This window comes from Miscanthus floridulus, chromosome 1, assembly GCF_019320115.1.
Source record: "Miscanthus floridulus cultivar M001 chromosome 1, ASM1932011v1, whole genome shotgun sequence".
In the NCBI taxonomy this organism is placed as follows: domain Eukaryota; kingdom Viridiplantae; phylum Streptophyta; class Magnoliopsida; order Poales; family Poaceae; genus Miscanthus; species Miscanthus floridulus.
The window spans coordinates 58199779-58222962 of record NC_089580.1 but is presented as its reverse complement, the minus strand read 5'-3'; the positions used below and the strand labels follow the sequence as shown (position 1 = coordinate 58222962).

The 23184-nt window shown below is 54.2% G+C and overlaps 1 protein-coding gene across 1 annotated transcript; it reads left to right on the top strand.

Moving 5' to 3' along the window:
- Nucleotides 1-190: 190 nt before the first annotated feature.
- On the top strand, nucleotides 191-22799 carry LOC136457322 (uncharacterized). Its single transcript, XM_066457364.1, has 5 exons — nucleotides 191-381; nucleotides 462-839; nucleotides 10302-10554; nucleotides 21529-21692; nucleotides 22235-22799. The coding sequence occupies exons 1-5, from the start codon at nucleotides 191-193 to the stop codon at nucleotides 22797-22799; spliced, it is 1551 nt and encodes a 516-aa protein (XP_066313461.1).
- Nucleotides 22800-23184: the final 385 nt, after the last annotated feature.

The following is a 23184-nucleotide window of genomic DNA, read 5'->3' as shown; positions in this document are numbered from 1 at the left end:
CGGGCGCGAGGTGGGGACGGCCTGCCTGGATCACCTCCCCGACATCAGGGAGATGGTTCCCGGGGCGCCGGCAAGGAGCCTGACGCCCCTAGGAGGAGGAGGAGGTGTCCCGGGGCCAGTGGCGGCCCGTCCCGGGGCCGAGGCCGACACACCCGAGGCGCGGGTGTCGGAGTAGCGTGCCGTCGGCCCGATGGGTTCGACGGTGGAGGTGGAGCGGGTGACGGTGGGGGCGACCCCATCATCTCCGCGAAGGGTCGGGGAGGCGCCGGGGTCCGACGGAGGCCAGCTGGCACTGGTGGACACCGAGGCCGCGCTGCTGCCACCACCGCTGCCGTTGCAGAGGAGGCTGGCGGTGTCGAAGCGGTTGCATCCCCGTTCGCGGTAAGCGTCTTCCCTGGTGGAGTCCGCTTCTTGTTTGCCCCTTGGTTGCATGCTGACCTTGGGAGTGTCCTTTCTTCCAGACAGACGCTTCTGGTGGGAGACCCTCCCTTGGCGCCCCGTAAGGCGCTCAAGGTGAACGTTAGCTCCTCCGCCCATCAGGCAGCGGAGGCGCAGGCTGGCGTGCGACGCGGCGCGGCGCCGGGCGAGGCCGTTTCGGAGGAGACGGCTGCCCAGGAGAAGGAGGAGCAAGTGGAGGAGGAGGAGCCCATGCCTCGCGATGTTGTGGGTCTTGGAGCAGAGGCTGGGGCGTCTGCTGTTGCCGAGGCCACTGAGGGTGAGGCCGGAGCCCCCGAGACCTCCGACGTCAGGGCGGTGGACGCCGAGGCCATCGGGGTAGCGGTGGCAGAGGCCAGAGCCCCCGGGTCCGTCGAGACCGAGGCGATGGAGGTGGAGACGGGGCAAATTTTGGCGCCGCCCCTGGTTCAGACAATCTCGTCTGATGATTCCTCCCGAGGAAAGGAGGCGGCGGACGTCGAGGCGGCCAGTACCGCGGAGCAACCAGTCCCAGATCCCGCCGAGGGGAGTTCGGCTCTAGTCCGGCTACGGCCCGAGCCTCGCGGGTGGAACTTCCCGCGCGTTTTCTGGCGGAACCGGGCTGACCCCGAGGGGGAGCCCGTGTTCGCCCTTGAAGATACCGCAGAGGGGGGGCATTGGGACACCCTCGAGCAGTACCGCTAACTGGCAGTGCGGTCGCTGCAGACAGCAATGACTATTATGGGTCAGGACTTGCCCGGTGTCACGCGGGTAAGTACTTTCCTCTTTCGTGCCGCGTTGTTTTCTCTCCGAGCCCCCTCGCAGTGTTTGACGTGCGTTTTTTGTTTTGCCTTCTTAGGAGCTCGAGACCCGATCCCTTGGGAAATCGGTGTTCCTGCGAAATGAGAGGGATATCTGGGACCAGCTCCGGCGCCAAAAGGGCCTGCTTGCTGATGCCCAGGGGCTATTGTCGGCGCGGAGTGCGGAAGTGGAGGACCTCCGCCTTCGTTGTGCTGACATTCAGGCCGAGTTGGCCACGGCTAAGGAGCAGTCCGCCCCTCTGGTGGCCAAGATCAAGGAGCTGGAGGAGGAGCGAGACTCCTTCAGGCTTCGGGCCCAAGAAGCGACGGCCTCTGCTAAGGAAACAGCCGGGCAACTGGGTGCGGAGCAGAGCGAGCATCAGGCGACGAAAGTCGCTTTGGCAGAGGCAACCCAGGCGGCCGAGGCCTCTCGGGTCGAGGTCTCAGCCTGGAAGAGCAAGGCCGAGGGTAAGTTCCGCTGAACCATGTTCCTCGCTCTATTTGCTCTTCTTGTCCTGGTTCGCGCTTGACTCCTGTCCCCTTGTTGCGACGTAGGTCTGGAGAAAGAAGCCTCCCAGGCGGCTGAGGCCTCCGTCGCGGCGCAAGCAGCGCTGGATGTCGAGGTCCGGGAGCACGAGGCGCTGCGCAGCGCTGTCCGGTCCGCCTGCGAGGCTCTGGACGCTGAGGAGGTCCAATCAGCTAGCTCCCTTGGGAGCCGCCTGATCGCGTTGAGCGGCCACGTCCGCGAGAGACTCCGAGGGGCGTTGCACACGGGTGTCAAGCGCGCCCTGGCCGTCATCTCCTCGCACTACGCCATCAACCTCGAGGCTGTCAGCGACGGCTATGTGTTGCCAGAAGATGACGAGGAGGCTGATGCAGAGGTCGTGAGGCTGTTGGAGGCGGCCGAGGCGCCTGGCACTGCGTTGGCCAAGCTATTTGAAGAAGAGGTGGTCCCTCCCGCGCCAGCCGCCGATCCTTGAGCTTTGACCTGGGCCAAAAGGGGCCATGTAACCGGATTGGGTTAGTTGCCGAATCGTGACGTTTTTTGTGGCCGTCGAGGCCCTTAAGATATTTGCGTATGTGTGTTTCTTAACCGTTTTCCGTTCTATTTCTAAGTCCGTGCCCTCTGTCTCGATCGCGAAGAAATCCCTCGGAACCTAAGCCGTCCTTCGGCGAAGGGTGGTGAGGGAGCTGCCGTAGCCCAGAGGCGTAGGCCGTTCTCACGACTCGGCCGGCCCTTTGGCCTCCGGACAAGCTTTTGGTGGACGGGAGTGCGAGAGAGTTTGGCGTGGAAATTTTCGGAAAACGGTTGAGAAATGGTGTCCGGGACTTAGGGGGGTTCCCCCTTTTTAGCCCCCGAGGGAGGCTCGACTTTGCAGAGGCAGAGCCGAGTCTCCCTTATTGCGTTATAGTGACGTCGAGCCCCTATCGATAGACAACCTCTCTGCAAAGAACTTCCTCGGAACCTAAGCTGTCCTTTGGGCGAAACGGTGGTGAGGGAGCTGCCGTAGCCCAGAGGCATAGGCCGTTCTCACGACTCGGCCGGCCCTTTCGCCCTTGAGACGATCTTTCGGTCCTTAGGTTCTATACAGTCGACTTGTCTATAAGGGGGTTCCTCGAAAGATTATAACAACTAAAGAACACTTCTTTATTGTATTTCGAGAAACAATGTAAACAACGTTTGGGATTTTAAGGGTAGAAACGACGTAGCTGTTCTATGTTCCAAGCGTTGGTGAAGATTTCGCCCTTCTCGTTGGCTAACTTGTAGGTCCCGGGCTTCAGCACTTGAGCGACGATATACGGCCCTTCCCAGGGTGGGGTCAGCTTGTGGCGGGCCCTTGTTGCTCTGCCTCAGTCTCAGCACCAGGTCGCCCACCTTCAGGTCCCGGCTTTGGACGCGCCGGGCTTGGTAGCGTCGTAGGGCTTGCTGGTACCTGGCTGAGTGTAGTAGCGCGACGTCGCGGGCTTCCTCCAGTTGGTCGAGGGCGTCTTCGCGGGCAGTGCGGTTGCTTTGCTCGTTGTACGCCTGTAGCCTCGGGGAGCCGTATTCTAAGTCAGTGGGGAGGATGGCCTCGGCCCCATAGACCAGGAAGAACGGTGTGAATCCCGTGGCACGGCTCGGGGTATTTCTTAGGCTCCAGATGACTGACGGGAGTTCGGCAAGCCATTTCTTGCCAAACTTCTTCAACTGGTTGAATATTCTTGGCTTAAGGCCTTGCAGGATCATGCCGTTGGCACGCTCTACTTGGCCATTCGTCCTTGGGTGCCCTACGGCCGACCAGGCCACCCGGATGTGGTGGTCGTCGCAGAACGTTAGGAACTTTCGACCGGTGAATTGTGTCCCATTGTCAGTGATGATGGTGTTAGGAACCCCGAATCTGTGGACGATATCCGTAAAGAACAGCACTGCTTGCTCGGATTTGATCTGAGTGATTGGACGAGCCTCGATCCATTTGGAGAATTTGTCGATAGCTACCAGTAGATGGGTATAGCCCCCGGGTGCCTTCTGCAGAGGCCCAACCATGTCCAGCCCCCATACAGCGAATGGCCATGTGATGGGGATGGTTTGGAGGGCTTGGGCCAGGAGGTGCGTCTGTCGAGCGTAGTACTGGCATCCCTCGCAGGAGCGTACTAGCCTCGTGGCGTCGGCCACCGCCGTTGGCCAATAGAAACCTTGGCGGAAGGCGTTACCCACGAGCGCCCGAGGCGCCGCGTGGTGCCCGCAAACTCCCGCGTGCAAGTCCCAAAGTAAGGATTGGCCAGCCTCGGTGGTGATGCATCGTTGGAGAATACCGGACGGGCTACGCCTATACAACTCGTCGTCGCAGAGGACGTAAGTCTTGGCGCGTCGCGCGAGCCGCCGGGCTTCGGTTCTGTCAGCAGGAAGCTCTCCCCGAACGAGGCGATCAAGGAAAGGGACTCGCCAGTCCGTTCCTCGATCGGCCTTGGGAGGCTCTGCGTCAATCGCCATGGCCTCGGGCTCGGCTGGCGGGGTCTCGGCGGCAGAGGCGGCCTCGGGCCCTGCGGTGGGCTCGGCCGATGGGTCCTCTTCCGTCGCCGAGGCGTAGTCGACGGATGGCTTGTGGAGGTCTCTGGCGAAGACGTTTGGAGGGGCCGGGGTCCGTGCCGATGCCATCTTTGCCAGTTCGTCCGCGGCCTCGTTGAACTTTCGTGCAACGTGGTTGAGTTCGAGACCGTCGAACTTGTTCTCCAGACGACGTACCATCGCGCAGTACGCCTTCATTTTGGGGTCGTGGCAGCTTGACTCTTTCATCACCTGATCGACGACGAGCTGCGAATCACCCCGTACGTCGAGACGTCGTATTCCCAGTTCGATGGCGATTTGCAGGCCGTTGACGAGGGCCTCGTATTCGGCGACATTGTTGGAGGCGGCGAAGTGAAGCCGGATCATGTAGCGTATGTGTACTCCAAGGGGCGAGACCAGGAGCAGGCCCGCGCCCGCCCCTGTCTTCATCAGAGACCCGTCAAAGTACATGGTCCAGCATTCTGATTGGATTTGAATGGGTGGCAGCTGTGTGTCGGTCCATTCGGCTACAAAGTCAGCCAGGACCTGTGATTTGATCGCTTTCCGAGGCGCGAAAGACAAGGTTTCCCCCATGAGTTCAACAGCCCACTTGGCTATTCTACCCGAGGCCTCCCGGTTTTGGATTATCTCTCCCAGGGGAAAAGACGACACCACAGTCACCGGGTGGGACTCAAAGTAGTGACGCAGCTTGCGTCGGGCCAAGACTATGGCGTAAACCAACTTCTGGACGTGGGGGTAACGCGTCTTAGTCTCGGAGAGCACTTCGCTGATGAAGTAGACAGGTCGCTGGACGGGCAGAGCGTGTCCCTTCTCCTGCCTCTCGACGACTACGGCCGCGCTGACCACTTGGGTCGTCGCGGCGACGTAGAGTAAGAGGTGTTCGCCCTCGGTGGGCGGAACCAGGACGGGGGGGTTGGTGAGCAGTGCTTTGAGCCTGGCGAGGGCTTCCTCGGCCTCGGCGGTCCAAGAGAAGCGCTCGGACTTTCTCAAGAGGCGGTACAGGGGTAGGCCTTTTTCGCCGAGGCGCGAGATGAAGCGGCTCAGGGCCGCAAGGCATCCCATGACCCTCCGCACGCCCTTGAGGTCTCGGATCGGGCCCATGTTGGTCACGGCCGAGACCTTCTCCGGGTTGGCCTCGATCCCACGTTCCGAGACTATGAATCCCAAGAGCATGCCTCGGGGGACCCCGAAGACACACTTCTCGGGGTTGAGCTTGATGCCCACGTTCCGAGACTATGAATCCCAAGAGCTGGCGGCGTTCCGAGGGGTGCTCGTGAGCGGCAGCGTAAGCGTAAGCGTAAGAGGTGGCGGCATTTCTCAACCCAAAAGGGTATGGGAACGGGGCCGTCTCCAGATTCTGCCCCGCCGGAGTCGGCTCTTCAGAGAGTGGCGGAGCGGGGTTAGATGACTGGGCATCGCCGTAAACTCCCGGCGATTTCCCTTTGTCCAGGCTCAGGTCAGACAGGTCCCCAGCCAGGGACCCCGTACCAACAGCTGGTCGTAGGGTATCGGCGGGGAGTGGCGTGCCGCCCCGGGCTCGCGTAGCGTCGGGGTGGCCTTGCTCGCGCCGTGCCTGGCGAGCGTGGCGAGAGCGGCCGCCCGGGCGCCGCCTGCGCCTGGGCTGCCGGGGCGCGACTTCGTCGTCGGACGGTGGGGTTCGAGGAGTGAGGAGCACCATGTCGTACTCATGCCCCAGAGATATGAACTCTAGGCTCCCGAACCAAACTACGGTGCCGAGACGCAACGGTCGTATGTGGTCTGCCATCCGGAACTTGCTAGGATGACGAAGCTGACACGCAGAGAGCCCCTACCTGGCGCGCCAACTGTCGGTGTTTCGGAACCGGGGGTCCCTCAACCAACGAGTGAATTTGTGCTGCGTGCCCCTAATCCCGGATGGTGATGCAAAGAGACACAAGGTTTATACTGGTTCGGGCAATCGAGGCCCTACGTCCAGTCTGAGAGATCGATCTTGTATTCCTTGCACCGGAGTGCTTGTAATAGGGGGTTACAAGCTAGGTGAGAGAGGGGGATAGCCCCAGGTCTCAGCGAGGGTGGTGCGGGCTGCTTGAGACGTTGTTCCCAAGCAGCGTAGAGGTGTGTCGTTCTATCGGTGTGTTCGTTCTCCTTTTTTTTCCTACAAATGGCACCGGCTACCTCCTTTTATAGCCACAAGGAGGAAGCCAGAAGTACATGAGGAGGTTCCTATTTAGTGACGTATTCCGCTCCCTGGAGCAGCACGGCGTCGTGGGAGTTCCCGTCGATGTCTAGTCGGCATGGTCTTCAAGGCTGGCGACATGCCGCGCTCCTGTACTTTTGTTGACTTGGTGAAGTGCCGAGGTCTGGTGGCTGCTGTAGTAGGCTATGCCGAGACCTGCCGTGCTGAGGCCTAGGCCCATTGTGAGGTCTGGGCGGCCATTGTCGATAGTCGATTTAGGCGGCACAGTGCGGAACGTGCGTCTACAGGATACGGTACCATGTATTGTTAGTAAGGGATGGTAAAAAGGCGATTTGACCGTTGTCCTGTCGCTCCTGTTGCGGCGTACTGCCGATCGTGGCTTACGTAGTGGGGGCAGCTGGGCGCATTAATTGGATGCGATAGCCTGCCAGAGTGACTTTTGAGGCGGAGGCGACGAGGTTGCGGAACGAGCCCAGCCTCGGGCGAGGCGGAACATGGCCAGTTCGCCCGAGGCCCTACCGGGAGCCTCGGGCGAGGCGGAACTCGGTTAGTTCGTCCGAGGCCTATCGGGGGTCTCGAGCGGGGCGGAGCGGTCGGTTCGCTGGTCCCGAGGTCACAGGAACCCGGTTCTGACTCCCCACGTCGTGTTCGTCCTCGGTGCAGGAGTTTAGGCAGCACAGTAGCCGGTAACCCCTGCACAGTCCCGTCGTGGATGGCAGGGTGCTGACGTGACGGACGTCTGGTCTGCTACTTCGCTGTACTGTGCCGTCGTGTGGTTTGTCGGAGTGGTTGAGCGCCCTGATGGGACGTGCGGAAGTGACACGCTGGTCATACTCGGTCTTGTGCGTCGTGGGGCTCCAGTACGGCTTGATGCAGGACATGGCGGGCGACGTGCTGGTTGTCGTGAAATGACGTCGTAGGGAGCAGCAGCTCTGCCGATGCCGAGGCCGAGCCATCGTGGGGGGCTCGGTGGTCATGGACCCTCAGGCTGCCGAGCTCGTGAAGCAAACTGTCGAGGCCTTGGGGGAGTTATTGGCCCTGGGTACTGATTCCGAGGCCACAGTAGCCCAGATGTGGCTCCCCACGCTGCATTGTCCTCGGTGCAGGAGTTGGCAGCATAGTGAGGTATGGGCGTTACGGTGGTTAGTACAGTGGCGGGTAACCCCTGCCCAGTCCTGCCTCCTGTCCCATCGGCCATTCTGCTGTACTGGGCCGGGCGTGCGGCTGTTGTCAGGGACAGCAGCCGGCTGAGTTGATGTGACACGACGTTTTGTCAGAGGGACGGGAGGAGGAAGAGGCAGCGGAGTGCTGCCGAGCCCGCCTCGCGCGAGACGGAGGATCGGTGGCCCGGCCGAGGCCTGCGACGAGAGAGGGGGTCGGCCGAGGCCTTTGGTAGGGGGTCGCCCGCGGTCAGCGGCGAGGGGGCCTCGGGCGAGTCGGAGAATCGGCCGAGGCCAGCAGCGTTTAGCTGGTCTCGATTTTTACGAAGTCTAAGCAGTCGTTTTTTGGATCTTGCTTAGGGTACCCCTTCTCACGGTATCCGACAGTATACTCCCTCCATCCTAAAATAAGTGTCGTTCTCGCTTCCCAATAAGTCAAACATTTTTAGCTCTGATCAAATATATATAAGAAAATATTAATATTTGTAGTATATGATTAGTAGATCGTTGAATTTATTTTTATAGTAAACTTATTTGAAGATACAAATGTTGTTGATATTTTCTATAAATCTAATTAAATTTGCGAAAATTTAACCGGCACAAATACTATAACGCCACTTATTTTGGGATAGAGGGACCGAGAGAGTATACCTTTCTCTCTCTTTCTCTGTATATAACTACTATTTAGCACCTGCGTGACTAGCTATCTTAGTAATTTGGATCATATTAGCAGTAAATATTTACATATTTATGTAAAAAGTTCATCAAAACAAAGATGGTTTGACTTAACATGGTAGCCAGAAATCACTCCTTTTAACACCCCCCTCCCTCCCCTTGTCTCTCTCTCTCCGTGTGTGTATATAACTGCTATTTAGCACCTGCATGACTAGCTCGATTTGGATCATACTAGCAGTAATATTTTGTAGTCTCGTGCTTTTCAATTGGAAAAGAATGCATACCTTTTTATGCAGCTAAAAACCTTTGGCATAGGGCTGGCATTCCTATGTAGTTACTTTGAGATGACCTTGGGACAACAAGATGAGGAGAAGGTAGGGATTTTTTTTTTAATTTTAATATTTTTTCGAACTTAATTTTAAATCTAACACTCTCGTTTTTTTAAACTAACACTTTTGGCCGCGCCTATTGCCCTGGCACGGCCAAATGCCTGTGCCGCGCCATGCATGGCGGCGCGGCAGATGGCTGACGTGGCGGCGACCGGAAGCGCTGGCCGCTGACGTGGTAGGGCTCTGCCGCGCCACTGATCTTGACGCGGCAGTGACACGCCCTGATCCATAGCGCGACAGTGCCGCGCCCTGATCAGTGGCGCGATAGAGCCGGGTATAACCTCCGCCGCGGTTAGTCGCGCTGCCCGAGCAGCAAAACGGCCTCCGCTCATCCAAGCACGCTGCGCCACGAACGGCGGCAGCTCGGCCCTCCATTGCTGCCTCCCTCCCTTCCCTTCCATTCCCCGGCTGCCTCCCTCCCTCCTCGTCCTAGTTCAAGGTAATGATGCACATTTTATTTTCGTTTGAATGGTGGATAGGATATTATGAATGGGAGTTAAGGTTAGTAGGAAGATTATATTTGGGAACTATGGTGAAGATATTAGTATGAGTTTATCAATGTTAAGGTTAATTATTTAGTTAGAAGTATGTTTGCCATGTATATTTTTGTTGCTATAATTGTTGTTTATAATATTTTAGTTGCATTGCAAATGATTACATTTTACATTAATTTGCGTTGTTTTGATTGGTGTTTAATTTGAACTGTTTTATTAGATGGAAGACATGTTTCGGGAGCAGTTATGGCGAAAATGGGGTCGTCTTAGAGAAATGTACCCCGACGAGTCTAGCAAAGATGCCCCCGTCCCTCCTGAACTCCCTGTCCCTAATTGTGACTGTGGTCGTCCGGCCGACGTGTTTTAATCGAGACATCCGAACACAGTGGCTCGTTGCTTCTACACGTGCAGTCGTTTTAATGTAAGTTATTGTTTCTGTATATTTTTCTTCATCATTTGTATTACTAGGTTACTAATATTTTGTTAAATTTTTGTTGTGTAGGCCCATGAGAGGTGCTTTTTCTTTCATTGGATTGACGGTGCAGACAAGTTTGACCCTAGGTACCTCCTTTTCGACGATTGGTGGAGAGGGCGACATCCACGAGATCACTTCGAGCGGTGGGTTCCACCTCCCCCTAACCCCCCCTCCAATGACAGCTAAGGAGAAGCACTTAGCCGCAGTTAGACGACTCGAGGAACCTCCTCTGTGCCATTGCGGAGACCGAGCCGTGATAAACCCTGACAATACATTGGAGTTTGTGTGTCCAAACAAACATGAAGTAGGTGTAAAGTGTATGTGTTGAAATGTTGAGCTATATGTGTCATGTACTAATGTCACGTTATTTAGGTGTATTCAATGGAGAAGTGTCGTTTCAAGGAGTGGTTGTATGGTCCTAAGAACAAATGGCCCGAAGAACCTCCAAAAGCAAAACAAAAGAAGAAAGAAATGTTAATTTACAAAGCACCACCAGTCAAGTGCGAATGTGGTGTTAATTCTAACTATGGCCTAGTCCCTTCGGAGCTTGGAATAGGCCATTATTGCGGTCATATGGTTGAGTACAAAGAGGTTCGTTATTTTTATGGTAAACATGAAATCGTATTTTGTTTCTTTTGCTAAGACATATGATATAATATTTCTTTTGAACAGAGCACTAGGAAATACAGGTGGGAACGTGGATGAGGACGACACTGGCAGACTGAGCGAGCTAATCGCTCAAGCAGAGGTGGGCTTGCAGGCAAAGGAGGATGAGGATGACACTGGCAGATTGAGCGAGCTCATCGCTCTAGCAGAGGTGGGGTTACAGGCGGAGGAGGATGACGATGCATTCTTTACTCAGGCCACAGCAGCCGTAGATGAAGCGGAGGCCGCTTACTACAGGCGACAGGCAGGTCAGAGCAATGTAGGTGAGCCTAGCCACAGTAACAGGGTTGTGGTTAAGGATTGGTACTCGGACGATGAGTTGCTTACTCAGTATGTTTCTGACTGAGGGTTTTTGATTGCGCCGTCTATTAGTTCCATGCTTTATTAATGATCAATGTAGCCATATAGTAGAAATTCTATTATGTTGTCTTATATTCCATTTGAACTAACGATGTATTGTACCCATGTATGATGTACTCGGATTACCCATGATCGATCTTAAGTGATCACATCTGTTTGTATTATGCGTTAAAAATTTCTAAAATGAACGTAATCATTTGTTGTGCCATAGCCCACGGCGCGTCTATGTTGTACAAAACTACAGAACTACAAGCGGAGGTGGGCTTACAGGCAGAGGTGCTGTACAAAACTACAAATGCTGTACAAAATGAACATGAAGCAAATAAATGGACGATAAGTTGCCATACAACATTTTCATTGGTTTATAAGTCTATAAGTTTTCGACGATAATATTCGTTCGACATAAGTTGGACGTAATGAACTAAGTCCCACGACGTAATGAACCTCGTCGTCTGGTATAAGAAGGGGGTCATCGTACTCCACATCAAAAAGGGGGACCAGCTGGTGTGGCGTGGGAGGGGCCATCCTGTTACAAAATGATAAACAAAGGGTTGGAGTATTCAAATTAACAATTTTCAGAGTAACATTATGTAGCATTGCAAAAATTGAACTACTTGTTATGCAATACGAACACAATATGAAATCACCTGCTGTCTTCTATGCCGGCTAGCCTTGTGGCTAGATTGTTTGCAAACGGAGCAAAGATTCCTACCACGGGTCTCATTGAAGTCTCCCCCGCCGTACATGTCTTCGCCGTACCCTCTCATAGCGTCCATGTCCCCCTTTAGTCGCTTCTTCTTCCTCCTACCCTTCCCTACCTTCATTAGATCCGGATGCGGCATGTAGTCATAACCATTATAAGGTGGCCACTGTGTTGGGTCAAGGTATGGCTCGAAGCTCATCTCCCAAATACTAACGATGTTCAAACAGAGATACAAGGGTGACATATATGGCAGATCCTCATAGTTGTACCCGTGAACCCTGCAGGCCATGATCATATGAGAGCAAGGGGCATGCATAATCTGAGGGATGTTGCAACTGCACTCTACCTTTTCAAGATCAACTCGGTAGTTTCGTCCACCATAACGTTTGCTGCCTAGGCTTGTGCCACCCTTGCCCCGTACACTAAAGATATAGCGGCGGGGTCCATATGGCTCGGCGGTGTGCTGCTTGGCCAATTCCTCAACCTCCTTCAAATGTTCAGCTCCGGCCTTGCCAAAATGCCCCTACTCAGCTATATTCCTCTGCACAAGCTCCCACCTCTTCACAAAATATTTGTTACACTTATGAAAGGAGAACTCAACAATTCCAGACATAGGCAACGATCGAACTCCGGTGAATACACGGTTGAAGGACTCTGAAGAGTTAGTGGTCATGATGCCACACCTGAAACCCCCCTCGTCATATGCTAACGCCCACTGAGCCTTCTGTTCCATCTGTGCCTCTAACCAGGCCTTTCCCGTTGCATTTACCATCTTGTCTAGTTCTCTCTTTGTCTCCTTGAACTGGTGCTCTATATGTACACAACATAGAGCCTTTACCTTGTCACATACCTCCTGCTTCCGCTGACGCCGCCAGAAATTAGCGGCAAAGTGTCTCATGCACCATCTATGTACTAGAGGCGGGAACCCATCTATATGCTCAGCTGCAGCATTAAGAAGCCCTGTGTGGCGGTCGAAGATCAAACATATAGTGCGAGTTGGGCCAAGCACTTGCACACGTAGAAGCCGCATGAACCATGACCATGATTCATTGTTCTCTCCCTCTGCCAAAGCAAATGCCATGGGTACTATTTGGTCCTCAGGATCAACAGCAGCAGCCATCATCAAGGTGCCCCTGTACTTTCCTATCAGGAAAGTGCCATCAACAAGTACGACTGGCTGACAAAACTAGAATGCATGTTCTGTTTGCGCAAACGACCAGAACACACGATAGAGGACATGCCTCAATGGGTCCCAAAAAAACATCCCTCCGGTGTCCACAAACCATTTCAAGTCAGGGTTGTAATAATGCATTGCACATAAGATGCGGGGCACCCTGTTGTACGCTTCCTCCCAAGTACCCCATCGAATCGCCAGAGCAATTTGCTTAGCACGCCAAGCCTTCCCGTACGTCACATCGTACCTAACAAATCTAGATATAGACTGTTGTAAAGAAGACACCGAGATGTCGTTGTTGTCATCAACGAGCCCCAATATACGATGGGCAAGGTAACGTGCAGTGAGCTGCTGATGATTTTCCTTCCCCTATTGTCTAGGCAAGTGTGGGGTTCAACAACTTTAGTTATCCTCCACTTGCCATCACTCTGTCTCCTTCGTGCATTTAACCTCCACAGACAACCGTTTTTGCATATCAAGTGGTACCTCAACTCCTGGTCCGAATGAGTGACGATGTACGGTCTATGGTGGTACACAGCATAGTCCTGAAGGAAGAGTTTCATCTCTGACATCGTGTAGAATATCATCCCCTTCCTAAGGGTTTCTGTCTCATGGTTATACAATGAATTCCTACACATCTGGAGACCGGTATCACAAACTGCCATATCTGTCATGCTGACATCCCTATAGTTCGGAACGACCCTGAAAGGTATGTTCTTGGACCTTAGTTGCTCAAGCTCAGTCGCTATGTAAGGTGGTGGTGGAATATACTATTACGCTTCACTAATTCTGACCCATGAATCATAGGGGATATCATCTGCAACCAAATCTATGACTAGTCTATCCTGAGCATGGACACCTTGCAAAACCTCAGTTGGTACTTGTCGGTGTTTCGGACCGGTGGGCCCTCAACCAACTAGTAAATTTGTACTGCGTGTTCCCAATCCTGGATGGTGATGCAAAGAGACACAAGGTTTATACTGGTTCGGGCAATGGGTGCCCTACGTCTAGTCTGAGAGTTCGATCTTGTATTCCTTGCACCGAAATGCTCGTAGTAGGGGGTTACAAGCAAGGCGAGAGAGGGAGCTTGTCCCAGGTCTCCGCGTGGAGTGGCGTGGATTGCTTGAGATGCTGATCTCAAGCAGCGGGGAAGCTCATGTGTTCGTCCGTGCATTTATGCGTGAGTTCATCGCGTGGGCATAGGCCTAATCGTAAGTGTCTGATCCCTAGAAACGGCCCTGGTCCCTCCCTTTTATAGTTGAAGGGGGGACAAGGGTGATACATGCGCTAGCTACATGGCGTCGTGCGAATGGAGGTGGCATGTCTGAGCCCTATAGCCTGTTACTCTGGCGGCGTGGTCGACGGAATGGTCCCGTCCTTGAAGTACTGGGGCGACGCGCCGGTCACATCCGATCCTGTGCGTCGTGGGGCTCCAATGTTATCTTGAAGCGAGGCATGGCGGTCGATGTGCCGGTCACTGTGTGTTGACTGCGTGAGAAGCCAAGATCAGTTGGTGCCGAGGCTGAGCCATCGTGGGAGGCTTGGTAGATGTGAATCCCGAGGTTGCCGAAACCCTGAAGTAGATTACTGAGGCTTGGAGGGAGCAGTTGGTCTCGTACGCTGATTCTGAGGCTATGGTGACCTAGACTTGACTCCCCACGCCGCGTTGTTTCTAGGGCGGGGGTTAGGTGGCACAGTGTAGTGCAAGCGCTGATCGTGGGCACAGCACCAGAGCACAGTGGCCAGTAATCCTAGCCCCGCCCTATCCTGGTCGGTATGGCGTTGATGCGACTTCTTGTCTCGTCGGCCACTCTGCAGTGTCGAGCCGTCGTCTGGTTGATATTGCAGGAGTGGTTGGTGAATTAATGGGACGTGACGCTCTGTCGGGGAGCCTGGTCGAGGCAGAAGCGACGGGTTATTGCCGAGCCGGCCTCGAGCGATATGGAGAATCATTGTCTCGTTCGAGGCTTTATGCACGGGGCCTCGGGCGAGACAGAGAATTGGTTCCTCGTCGAGGCCTCCTGTGCGAGGCCTCGTGCGAGGCAGAGAGCCGGTGGGCTCGGACAAGGCCGGAGGTCAACCGATGGTTTACCTTTTGGCTTTGTCTTTGATAGGGCTTAAGTGATTCTTTCGGTAAACGTTCGGGGTACCCCGTTTTATGGTACCCGACAGTATCCCCCAAGCCTCAGGGAGAGCGTGAGCGCTCTTCTTGAGGTTTTGACGAGGCTTGACTTGCGGTAGCTCCTAGTGGAATAGTGTTTCATACTTCAAGGCCTTGGTGGGTGTGCACGAGCGCACCCACTGGGTGTAGCCCCCGAGGCTCTAGGGGAGTGGATTCATTCCTCTAGGGTCTTTTTCTCACGTTGACCGAGGGATGTTATCGTATTTGCCGAGCCCACAAGTGCGAGTTCGGGTCGCGGGGTCTCGGCAAGATCACAGGAAGAACCCCCGAGCCTCTGCATGGAGCGAGAGGGTGATCAGGAGTTCCCCTGACTTTTTGTGCGACCCTCGTGCTTCCTTTTCGCTCGGAAGGAGGGGTGGAATATGCCAGGCTACCTTCGGTGGGCGCGAGCGGTGACACTTCCGGTGAGCTATTAGCGGGTAAGTCCGAGTGGAGGCCCGTGCCCCGTTCGCTAGGGGTCGGCTAGCGGTCCAGAGATGCACTCCAAGAGTACCAGAGGGTTTCTCTAGTGGGTGCCAGGGCCATTCGCTGGGCTCCGGTGGCTCGGTGCCTCCCTACGGTGGGATCCCATTCGGAGACCTCCCTCCCGGTCTTGGACACGACTTAGAGCATCCCAAGCGTTTCGCTTGGTTAGGCCTTGGCCCCGTACAGGCTCGCCCATAGTCGTCCCTGACTCTGTTGCCCTGGGGCGGCTGTCGAAACCCTTAGGGGCCCAGCCTTCGAACCCCTAGACCGTAACGGGCTCGATGCCCTTTATCACATTTTTTCGAGTCTTCAAGTGCGGGCTTGGGTCGCTTGTCTTTGTCTTGGGTGCAGGAGGAGCCCTCGAGCCTCCGCACGGAGCGAGAGGGTGGTTAGGGGTCCCCCTGACTTTTTTGTTTGACCCTCGCACATCCTTTTTGTTTAGACGGAGGGGTTGTTTGCCGAGCCCACTCGTGTGCGAGCCTAGGTCGCTGGGTCTCGGTAAAGTTGCAGGAAGAGCCTCTGAGCCTCTACACGGAGCGAGAGGGCGATCAGGAGTTCCCCTAGCTTTTTGTACGCCCCTCGCGCATGAGGGTTTGTTTGCTGAGCCCCCCTCGGGTGCAAGCCTAGGTCATGGGGTCTCGGCATATCTGCAGGAAGAGCCCCCTAGCCTCTGCACGGAGCGAGATGGTCGTCAGGAGTTCCCCTAGCTTTTTGTACGACCCTCGTGCGTCCTTTTCGCTCGGAAGGAGGGGTTGTTTTGCCGAGCCCCCTCGAGTGCGAGCCTGGGTCGCTAGGTCTCGGCAAGGTTGCAGGAAGAGCCCCTTATCCTCTGCACAGAGCGAGAGGGCCATCAGGGGTTCCCTTGGCTTTTTGTACGACCCTCACGCTTCCTTTTCGTTTAGAAGGAGGGGTGAAATATGCTAGGCTACCCTCGATGGGCGCGAGCGGTAGCACTTCCGGTGAGCTATTATCGGGTAAGTCCGAGTGGAGGCCCGTGCCTCGTTCGCTAGGGGTCGGCTAGCGGTCCAGAGACGCACTCCAAGAGTACCAGAGGGTTTCTCTAGTGGGTGTTAGGGCCGTTCGCTGGGCCTTGGTGGCTCGGTGCCTCCCTACGGTGGGATCCCATTCGGAGACCTCCCTGTCGGTCCCGGACACGACTTTGGGCATCCCAAGCATTTCTCTTGCTTGGGTCTCAGCCCCGTATGGGCTCACCCGCAGTCGTCCCTGACTCTGTTGCCTTGGGGCAGCTGTCAAAACCCTTAGGGGCCTAGCCTTCGAACCCCTGGACCGTAACGGGCTCGGCGCCTAGTTCCTTCGTCTGAAAGGAATAGGGTGGAGGGATATCTCCCCCATTGGCTTGACAACGGCAGGCGCGCGTTTTGAGGCGATTTTCTTAAGGAGGTGGAATGACGCTTGCTGCTGCAGCGGTTGGACGTGACGTCGTGTCAGCGGATGGAACATAACTGTTCACGCGATTAATGAGGAAAAGTTGGGCACGTGGGCGGTAAAATCAGATCCAGATTAACTGCGCCGGATCTAAGGGAAACTTTCCCGATTTTGTCGCCCGTCCATTTCGCCTTCTTCCTGCATAAATACGCGACGAGCCTCGCCCCTCCCCTCCTTACCTTGCCTGCATTAGCCTTTGCCGCCCTTGAGCCGTTGCTAGAGTAGAGAGCACCGGGAAGAGGAAGGGAGAAGGGCGAGGCATAGAAGGAGAGAGGGGGAGAGACTCACCGCCGTAGTCAAATTCTCCACCGTGCTCATGGCCGGCAACATCGTTGTCATCGAGGCGGACCCTTAGGGTCCGTCTGACATCACCATGGAGATGCTTCAGTCGCTCATCAATGGCAGACTTCTTCGTCCGGTTACTGACCCCAATAGGCTGGAGTGGATCACTCCATTAGACGAGCCAGAGCCGAGGCCCCACGACGGTTACGTCGTGAGCTTCGTGTCTTTTCACGAGCACGGCCTTGGCCTTTCAGCGGACTGGTTCATGCGGGCGCTCCCGTACTACTACAGAATGGAGCTCCACAACTTCAACCCCAATTCCATCGTGCAGGCGGCCATCTTTGTCATCGTCTGCGAGGGGTATCTAGGGATTGCTCCCCATTGGGAGCTATGGCTCCACCTCTTCCGGGTGGGGCATACCACCAAGCCGACGGGTACGTCGGGCACGAGGAAGGTGGAGAGGGCCAACGGCTGCACTCTCCAAGTGTGCCAGGACCGTCAGCACCTCTATGTCCTAGCCCAGCTCACGTCAACCAATCGCCGCTGGTACACGAGCTGGTTCTATCGTCGCAACGACGATGGTGGACTTCCCCCCTACACCGGGCGGATCGTGGGGAGCTACCCGGAGAGGTGGAAGTATGGCGTCCCGAGGGAGGATCAGCCCAAGCTGCAGCCACTCCTGGAGGGACTGGAGAGGCTGTGGGATCGTGGCCTTACTGTGGCTGTGGTCGTGGCCACCTTCCACCACCGGAGGGTGCTACCGCTGATGGCTCGGCGGCGGCACGTGTTCGAGATGAGGCCGGATGAGCTGATCGAGGGCATCTGGATGTCCACCTCCGCCCTCTCCGATGAGGAAATTCTTCGCTGGGTGAGGGAGACGGTGGAGGCGAAGCTGAGGAGCGATGGCCTGACCCCCTTCACGATGCGCCCGTCATGAGGGTTTGTAACACCCCGGGTGTTTAAATATTAAAAACGGGACATTTCATCATATGCATTGCAAGGCATTTGGTCATATTGCAAACTTTGATATGTATTCACTAAAACAAGTTTACATTTGTGTTATGAGTGTTGAATTGAATAGTTTGAATCAAGTCAAAATTTTGTTTGGATTTGAATTTTCGTGAAAACCCTGATTTTCAGTATTTAAATCCTACCCTAAAAAATCATTTAAAAATCTAAGCATATTTTGGGGTTGAGCCCAAAAGCAAAAGTGTAGAGCTTGTCAAGTTATACAAAGTTTGTTTTTGGAGTTTTCAAAGTTGTTATGAAAAAATTGGAGTAATTCGAAAAGGCGTAATTCGTGAAATATTCCCTATTTGAATTCAAAAGTTCATTTCAAAATGTAGACCGAATTAGGGGTTGGTTATAAAAGCAAAGTTGTAGAACTTTGAATTTTGAACAACTTTTATTTTTGGAGATTTTTGAGTTGTTACACAAATTTGGGAGTAATTTGAATTTGAAAATGAAGGGCAATTATGTAAATTCTGTGAACAGTGTTCACCGCCTAAGCTACACCGCCGGCGACCTTCGGTTTGCTTCCAGGCGTGGTCGTGGCCGTCTTTAGCGTCGCGCTGGCGTGGTGAAGGCCACAGCGTAGCTTCCTTGTGCTTCTGAGCCGCTCTATTTAGCCTTGGCCATCGCCGTTTGCCCCGCTCTCTTCCTCTGTTTTCTTCCGTCGCCACCGTCCATCTCCGGTGAGCTTGTGCCATCGTCTCAGCGTGTTCTAGTCACCGCAAAGGCTTGCTACAGCTCTGCCTTATCCTTACGTGCCCAGCCAACCCACCAATTTAGCTTGATTTTGCCGGGAAATTGCTGTGCGCGCTCTTCTTCTTCGTGGCCTGCAGCGTCGTCGTCGCGTTCGCCTCACCGTGGCCAAAGCTCCACGATGCGTCTCTGCCCTTGCTGAGTCTTGCTTCAGCTTCACCACGATGCCGTGGTACTCTATGACCCATTGATTTCTCATTTTGACCACCACGGCTACCGGAGCATCGCCACCGACGACGGTCTGCTCCACCATGCCTGCTCAGAACGTCGACCCACCTCTCCGTTGCTCCTCCGGTCTCGGCCTTTGCTCCAACGTATTCGGGGTGAGCTGCTGATACTTCTCGTGCACTTTGTTCAATCGCTACCGGGCTCCTATCGCCGGCGTAGCACAGCCGTGCCACCACGTCCGCCATGGCTGGCGTTGAGTTAGTGTAGAGCCGTAATTAGTGCGACTAAGGACGTCAGTAGGTGCGCATAGTCGTGGGGAGCACGTTGGTGCATTCGCCTTCGCCGGTAACCTCGTCGTAGGCGAGTTATCGTCGATCAGAACCATCACCGCCGTGGTCAACGTTGGAGGTTGGGGATGACAAGTGGTCCCTTTGTCAGTGACTCAGCGTTCAAATGGAATTTTTCTATTTTCAGATTTAAATGAATAGTGATGTAATTTGTTATTTTTGTGTAGATTTATTTAGAGCTCCAAAAATTATGAAAAGTTTTGTGTGACTTCTCTGTGATGTATAGTATTGAAGAAAAATATGAAATAATGTTTTTCAGTACTTTTTGAATGTGATGAAAATTGCTCAAATAATTAATAAATGAATTTCCATGATTTTTCTAGGCTTATTTATTTATCCAAAAATTATGAAAATTGTTTTGCCACTTAGTTACTATGTGATAAACATTTACAAAAATTTTGAGGTCAATTGGAACAAGTTGATTTATTTCATAATTCTTAATTAATTAATTAATTCATAAAAGCAAATAGTAACCTTTAGCAATTTAGGTTTTGTTCGAATTTTTGATTGAGTGATGTCCTTGGGTCATTAGTTGGTAATGATCTTTGACAATTGATGTTAGTATTCTGGAAAGGTTTAGTTAGTTTGACTTGTAACTATACCGCGAAGGAAAGTTGTATTCCAGTTGTTAACTTTTGCATCCATCATCAAGCATCATGTTTCGTATTCTGCATCATGTTAAACATGGTATTGCTACTACGTGTAGTGAACGAAGGTGAACATGTGATAGTTAACCAAGTTGCTGAGGAAGTTAGTCCGTCTGTTGAGGTCGGATCAAATACTTGTGGAACGTCGTAGGAATCGGACTTTTCCGTCAACGAAGGCAAGCCCCGGATGCATACAACCCTACCTTGTGTTTTACAAATTAATTTTGCTTTTGCTTTTCTATACTGCATTAAGTGATTAAGAGTTAAGTAAAAGCCTAATTGGTGCGTTACCAACATTGTTTTTCCGTATATACCTTGTTATCAGTTTTACGTCGTAAGTGTCTAGTTATGCTTAGACAGATCAAAGTTGGGTGATTACCTGTCATCTGCAAGTTTTAAATGGAACTTTGGTTACTTATGTTATCATGTGATATGAGCATGTGGAGTAATAAATCTAGACCGGACGGACTCGGTGTGTGTGAGCCACAAGACATGGAGGTCTTGTGAGCGGATTCTTTCCGTCTGTGTCGGTTAAGGTCCGTACCGTTGTTGAACTGTGTGCGGTGAGACTTTGTAGTACTAACCACATACTCTGGTAAGCCTTAACTTGGCGATTCTATTACAAGAATGGCTACTCACGCACTGGGAGTGGAGAGATGGCGGGAATAGTGTGTACCCACGTGGCCATGGGCTGGAATGGTGGAGTACTGTATTCTCGGGTGGTGCGGACCCATTCTTGTTTTAGAGGATCCAAGAGTAGGTTGGTATATGTAGGTCGGGGACCTGCATATGTCATGTGGTCTGGAATCCCCAGCTGGGTTATAATCGATTCGAATCGTCGTTGCTCCTCGGTTATGGAGACTCACTTCTCTGTTCATCATCGTAGTTTAATAACTAGAACTTGAGTAAGGTTTGAGAAAGAGATTGATATGAAGTTCATGATCTCATTACGGATCATGGCAGATTCAAATGTGGTACTTATAAAGTTTTACCTTTGAAGTAAAGAATTTTGTTAAAGAGCTTTTACGCAAAAGAACTTTGATTATTGTTAAAGCCATACCTTGAATCCCATGAGACGGCATTCCTGAGTTCTATCAGTTTTATTTCGGTTAAGTCTTGTTGAGTACTTTTGTACTCAGGGTTCGTTGACCCTTGTTGCAGGTGAGGCTCATGAGCAGATCTGTTTTGGATCGTGCTGCATGACGGTTGTTCCTTGTGATGACGATGAGAAGTAAATGTGTGGCCCTTAGGCAGGGCAGTTTCATTATGTGTTTTGTATTATATTATAATGCCACTCCACTATTTTGTTTTGTAATAATCATCGAACTTAGTTGTGAGGTTTGAAACTACTGTTTTGTAAATTATGTTATTGTAAGACTTCCGTTGTTTTTACTCTGGTGTAGATATTTGAATAAATGTTGTAATACTGCAATGACTCTGTAATGTGATCCTGCTCGGAAATCGTGGATGATTCGGGGTTCCCCGAGGACACCCGACAGTCTTCTTAAGTTACCGGAAACATATGCATAGATGTCAAAGGTCGTTGGACAGTGACAGGTGCATGTGGGCCCTATAATTTAGGAGGTTCTGCCACAGGGTTCCTCTCACTGGTAAGTCACGCGCCGCTGCAGCCCCCAAGGCCTCTCCATTCCTCACCGTTTCTTGTTCCCTTATCCATGTTCGCTATTCCTGCAGGGGATGAGGGACGTGCGAGACTCCCCGCCGCCCGTTCCCGAGGACGCAAGGCGGCGGGCGGTCAACCGGGCGCATGCCAAGGCGCAGAAGAGGTGGAAGGACGCCAAGGTGGCAAAGCACACGAGGAAGATCCTCGCACGCGAGGAACTAGAGAAGCGCCGCTGGTAGCAGAGGCAGGACGGTCTCCTGGTGGAGTCGTCTCCGTCGTCGTCGCTATCGGCGGACTCTGTGGGCGGAGATGATGAGAGCGAGATGGGCGGGGTCCCTTGGACCATCTCCCCGATGTTGGGGAGACGGTGCTCGGGGCATCGGCAAGCAGCCCGACGCTCCCAGGGGGAGGAGGAGGAGCTACCTTGGGGCCAGTAATTGCCTGCCCTAGGGCCGAGGCCGACACGCTCGAGGCATGGGCGTTGGGAAAGCGCGCCATTAGCCCGGTGGGCTCGACAGCCGCGGTGGAGCAGGTGGCGGCGGGGGTGACGCAACTGCCCCCGCAGAGGACCGAGGGGGCACCGGGTTCGTCGAGGACCGGCCAGCGCCGGTAGATACAGAGGCCGTGCCTCTGCCGCCGCCATCGCCTTCACAGAGGAGGGTCACCGTGCTGAAGCGGTTGTAGCCCCGCTCGAGGTAAGCGTATTTTTGGCAGAGTCGCAGCGTTTTCTGTTCGTTCTTCGGTCTCGTGCTGACCCCGTAAGTGTTTTGTCTTTAGCCGAAAGCGACCTGCGGAGGTGCCCACCTTGGCGCCCCTTAAGGCGCTCAAGGTGAGCCCTGGCTCCACTGCCCACTGGGTGGTGGAGGTGCAAGCCGCCATACAACGCGGCGCGGTGTCGGCGAGGGCCGACCCAAAGGAGCCGGCCGCCCAAGGAGGGGCTACCGAGGCGACCCCAACACAGATGGGGGAGGGAGCGCCTCCGCCCCGCGAGGCCGAGGCTCACGATTTAGATGGGGCCGAGGCACCTTCAGTTGCCGAGGCCACCGAGGTCGAGGCCCCTCGGGCCTCCGAGGCCGAGGCGACGGAGGCCAAGGCGCCTAGGATCACTGAGGCCGCAGCGGCGGGGGCCGGAGCTCCCGGGACCACCGAGGCCACGATGGCAGAGGCCGGAGCCCCTGGGACCACCGAGGCCGACGTGATCGCGGCGAAGCCGTGGGCCCATGAAGTGGAGATGAAGGCGGCGGAGGCCTCGATGGCACCCTTGGTCCAAGGCCCACCGCCATTGCGGGAGAGCGCTCGAGAGGTGGAGGTCCATCCGATCTCCTCCGATGATACTTCCTAGGCACATGAGGTGGTTGACGCCAAGGTGGCCGGCGCCGTGGAACAACCGGTTCCGACCCTGGGCAAGGGAAGCTCGGCCCTCGTGCGGGTATGACCCGAGCCCCGCGGGTGGGATCACCCGCGTGTCTTGTGGTAGAGCTGGGATGACCCTGAGGGGGAGCCTCTGTTCGCCCTCGAGGACGCGGCCGAGGGTGGGCGCTGGGACACCTTCGAGCAATACCGCCAGCTGGCGGAGCGGTCACTGCGGACGATGCTATCCGTGGTGGCCGATGATCTACCCGGAGTCACCCAGGTTCGCACTTTCTTTTCTCATGTGGTGTCGTCTCTTTCTGAGTTTTCTTGTAGTGAATGCCCCCTGTTCTGCTTACCCAGGAGCTCGAGACCCA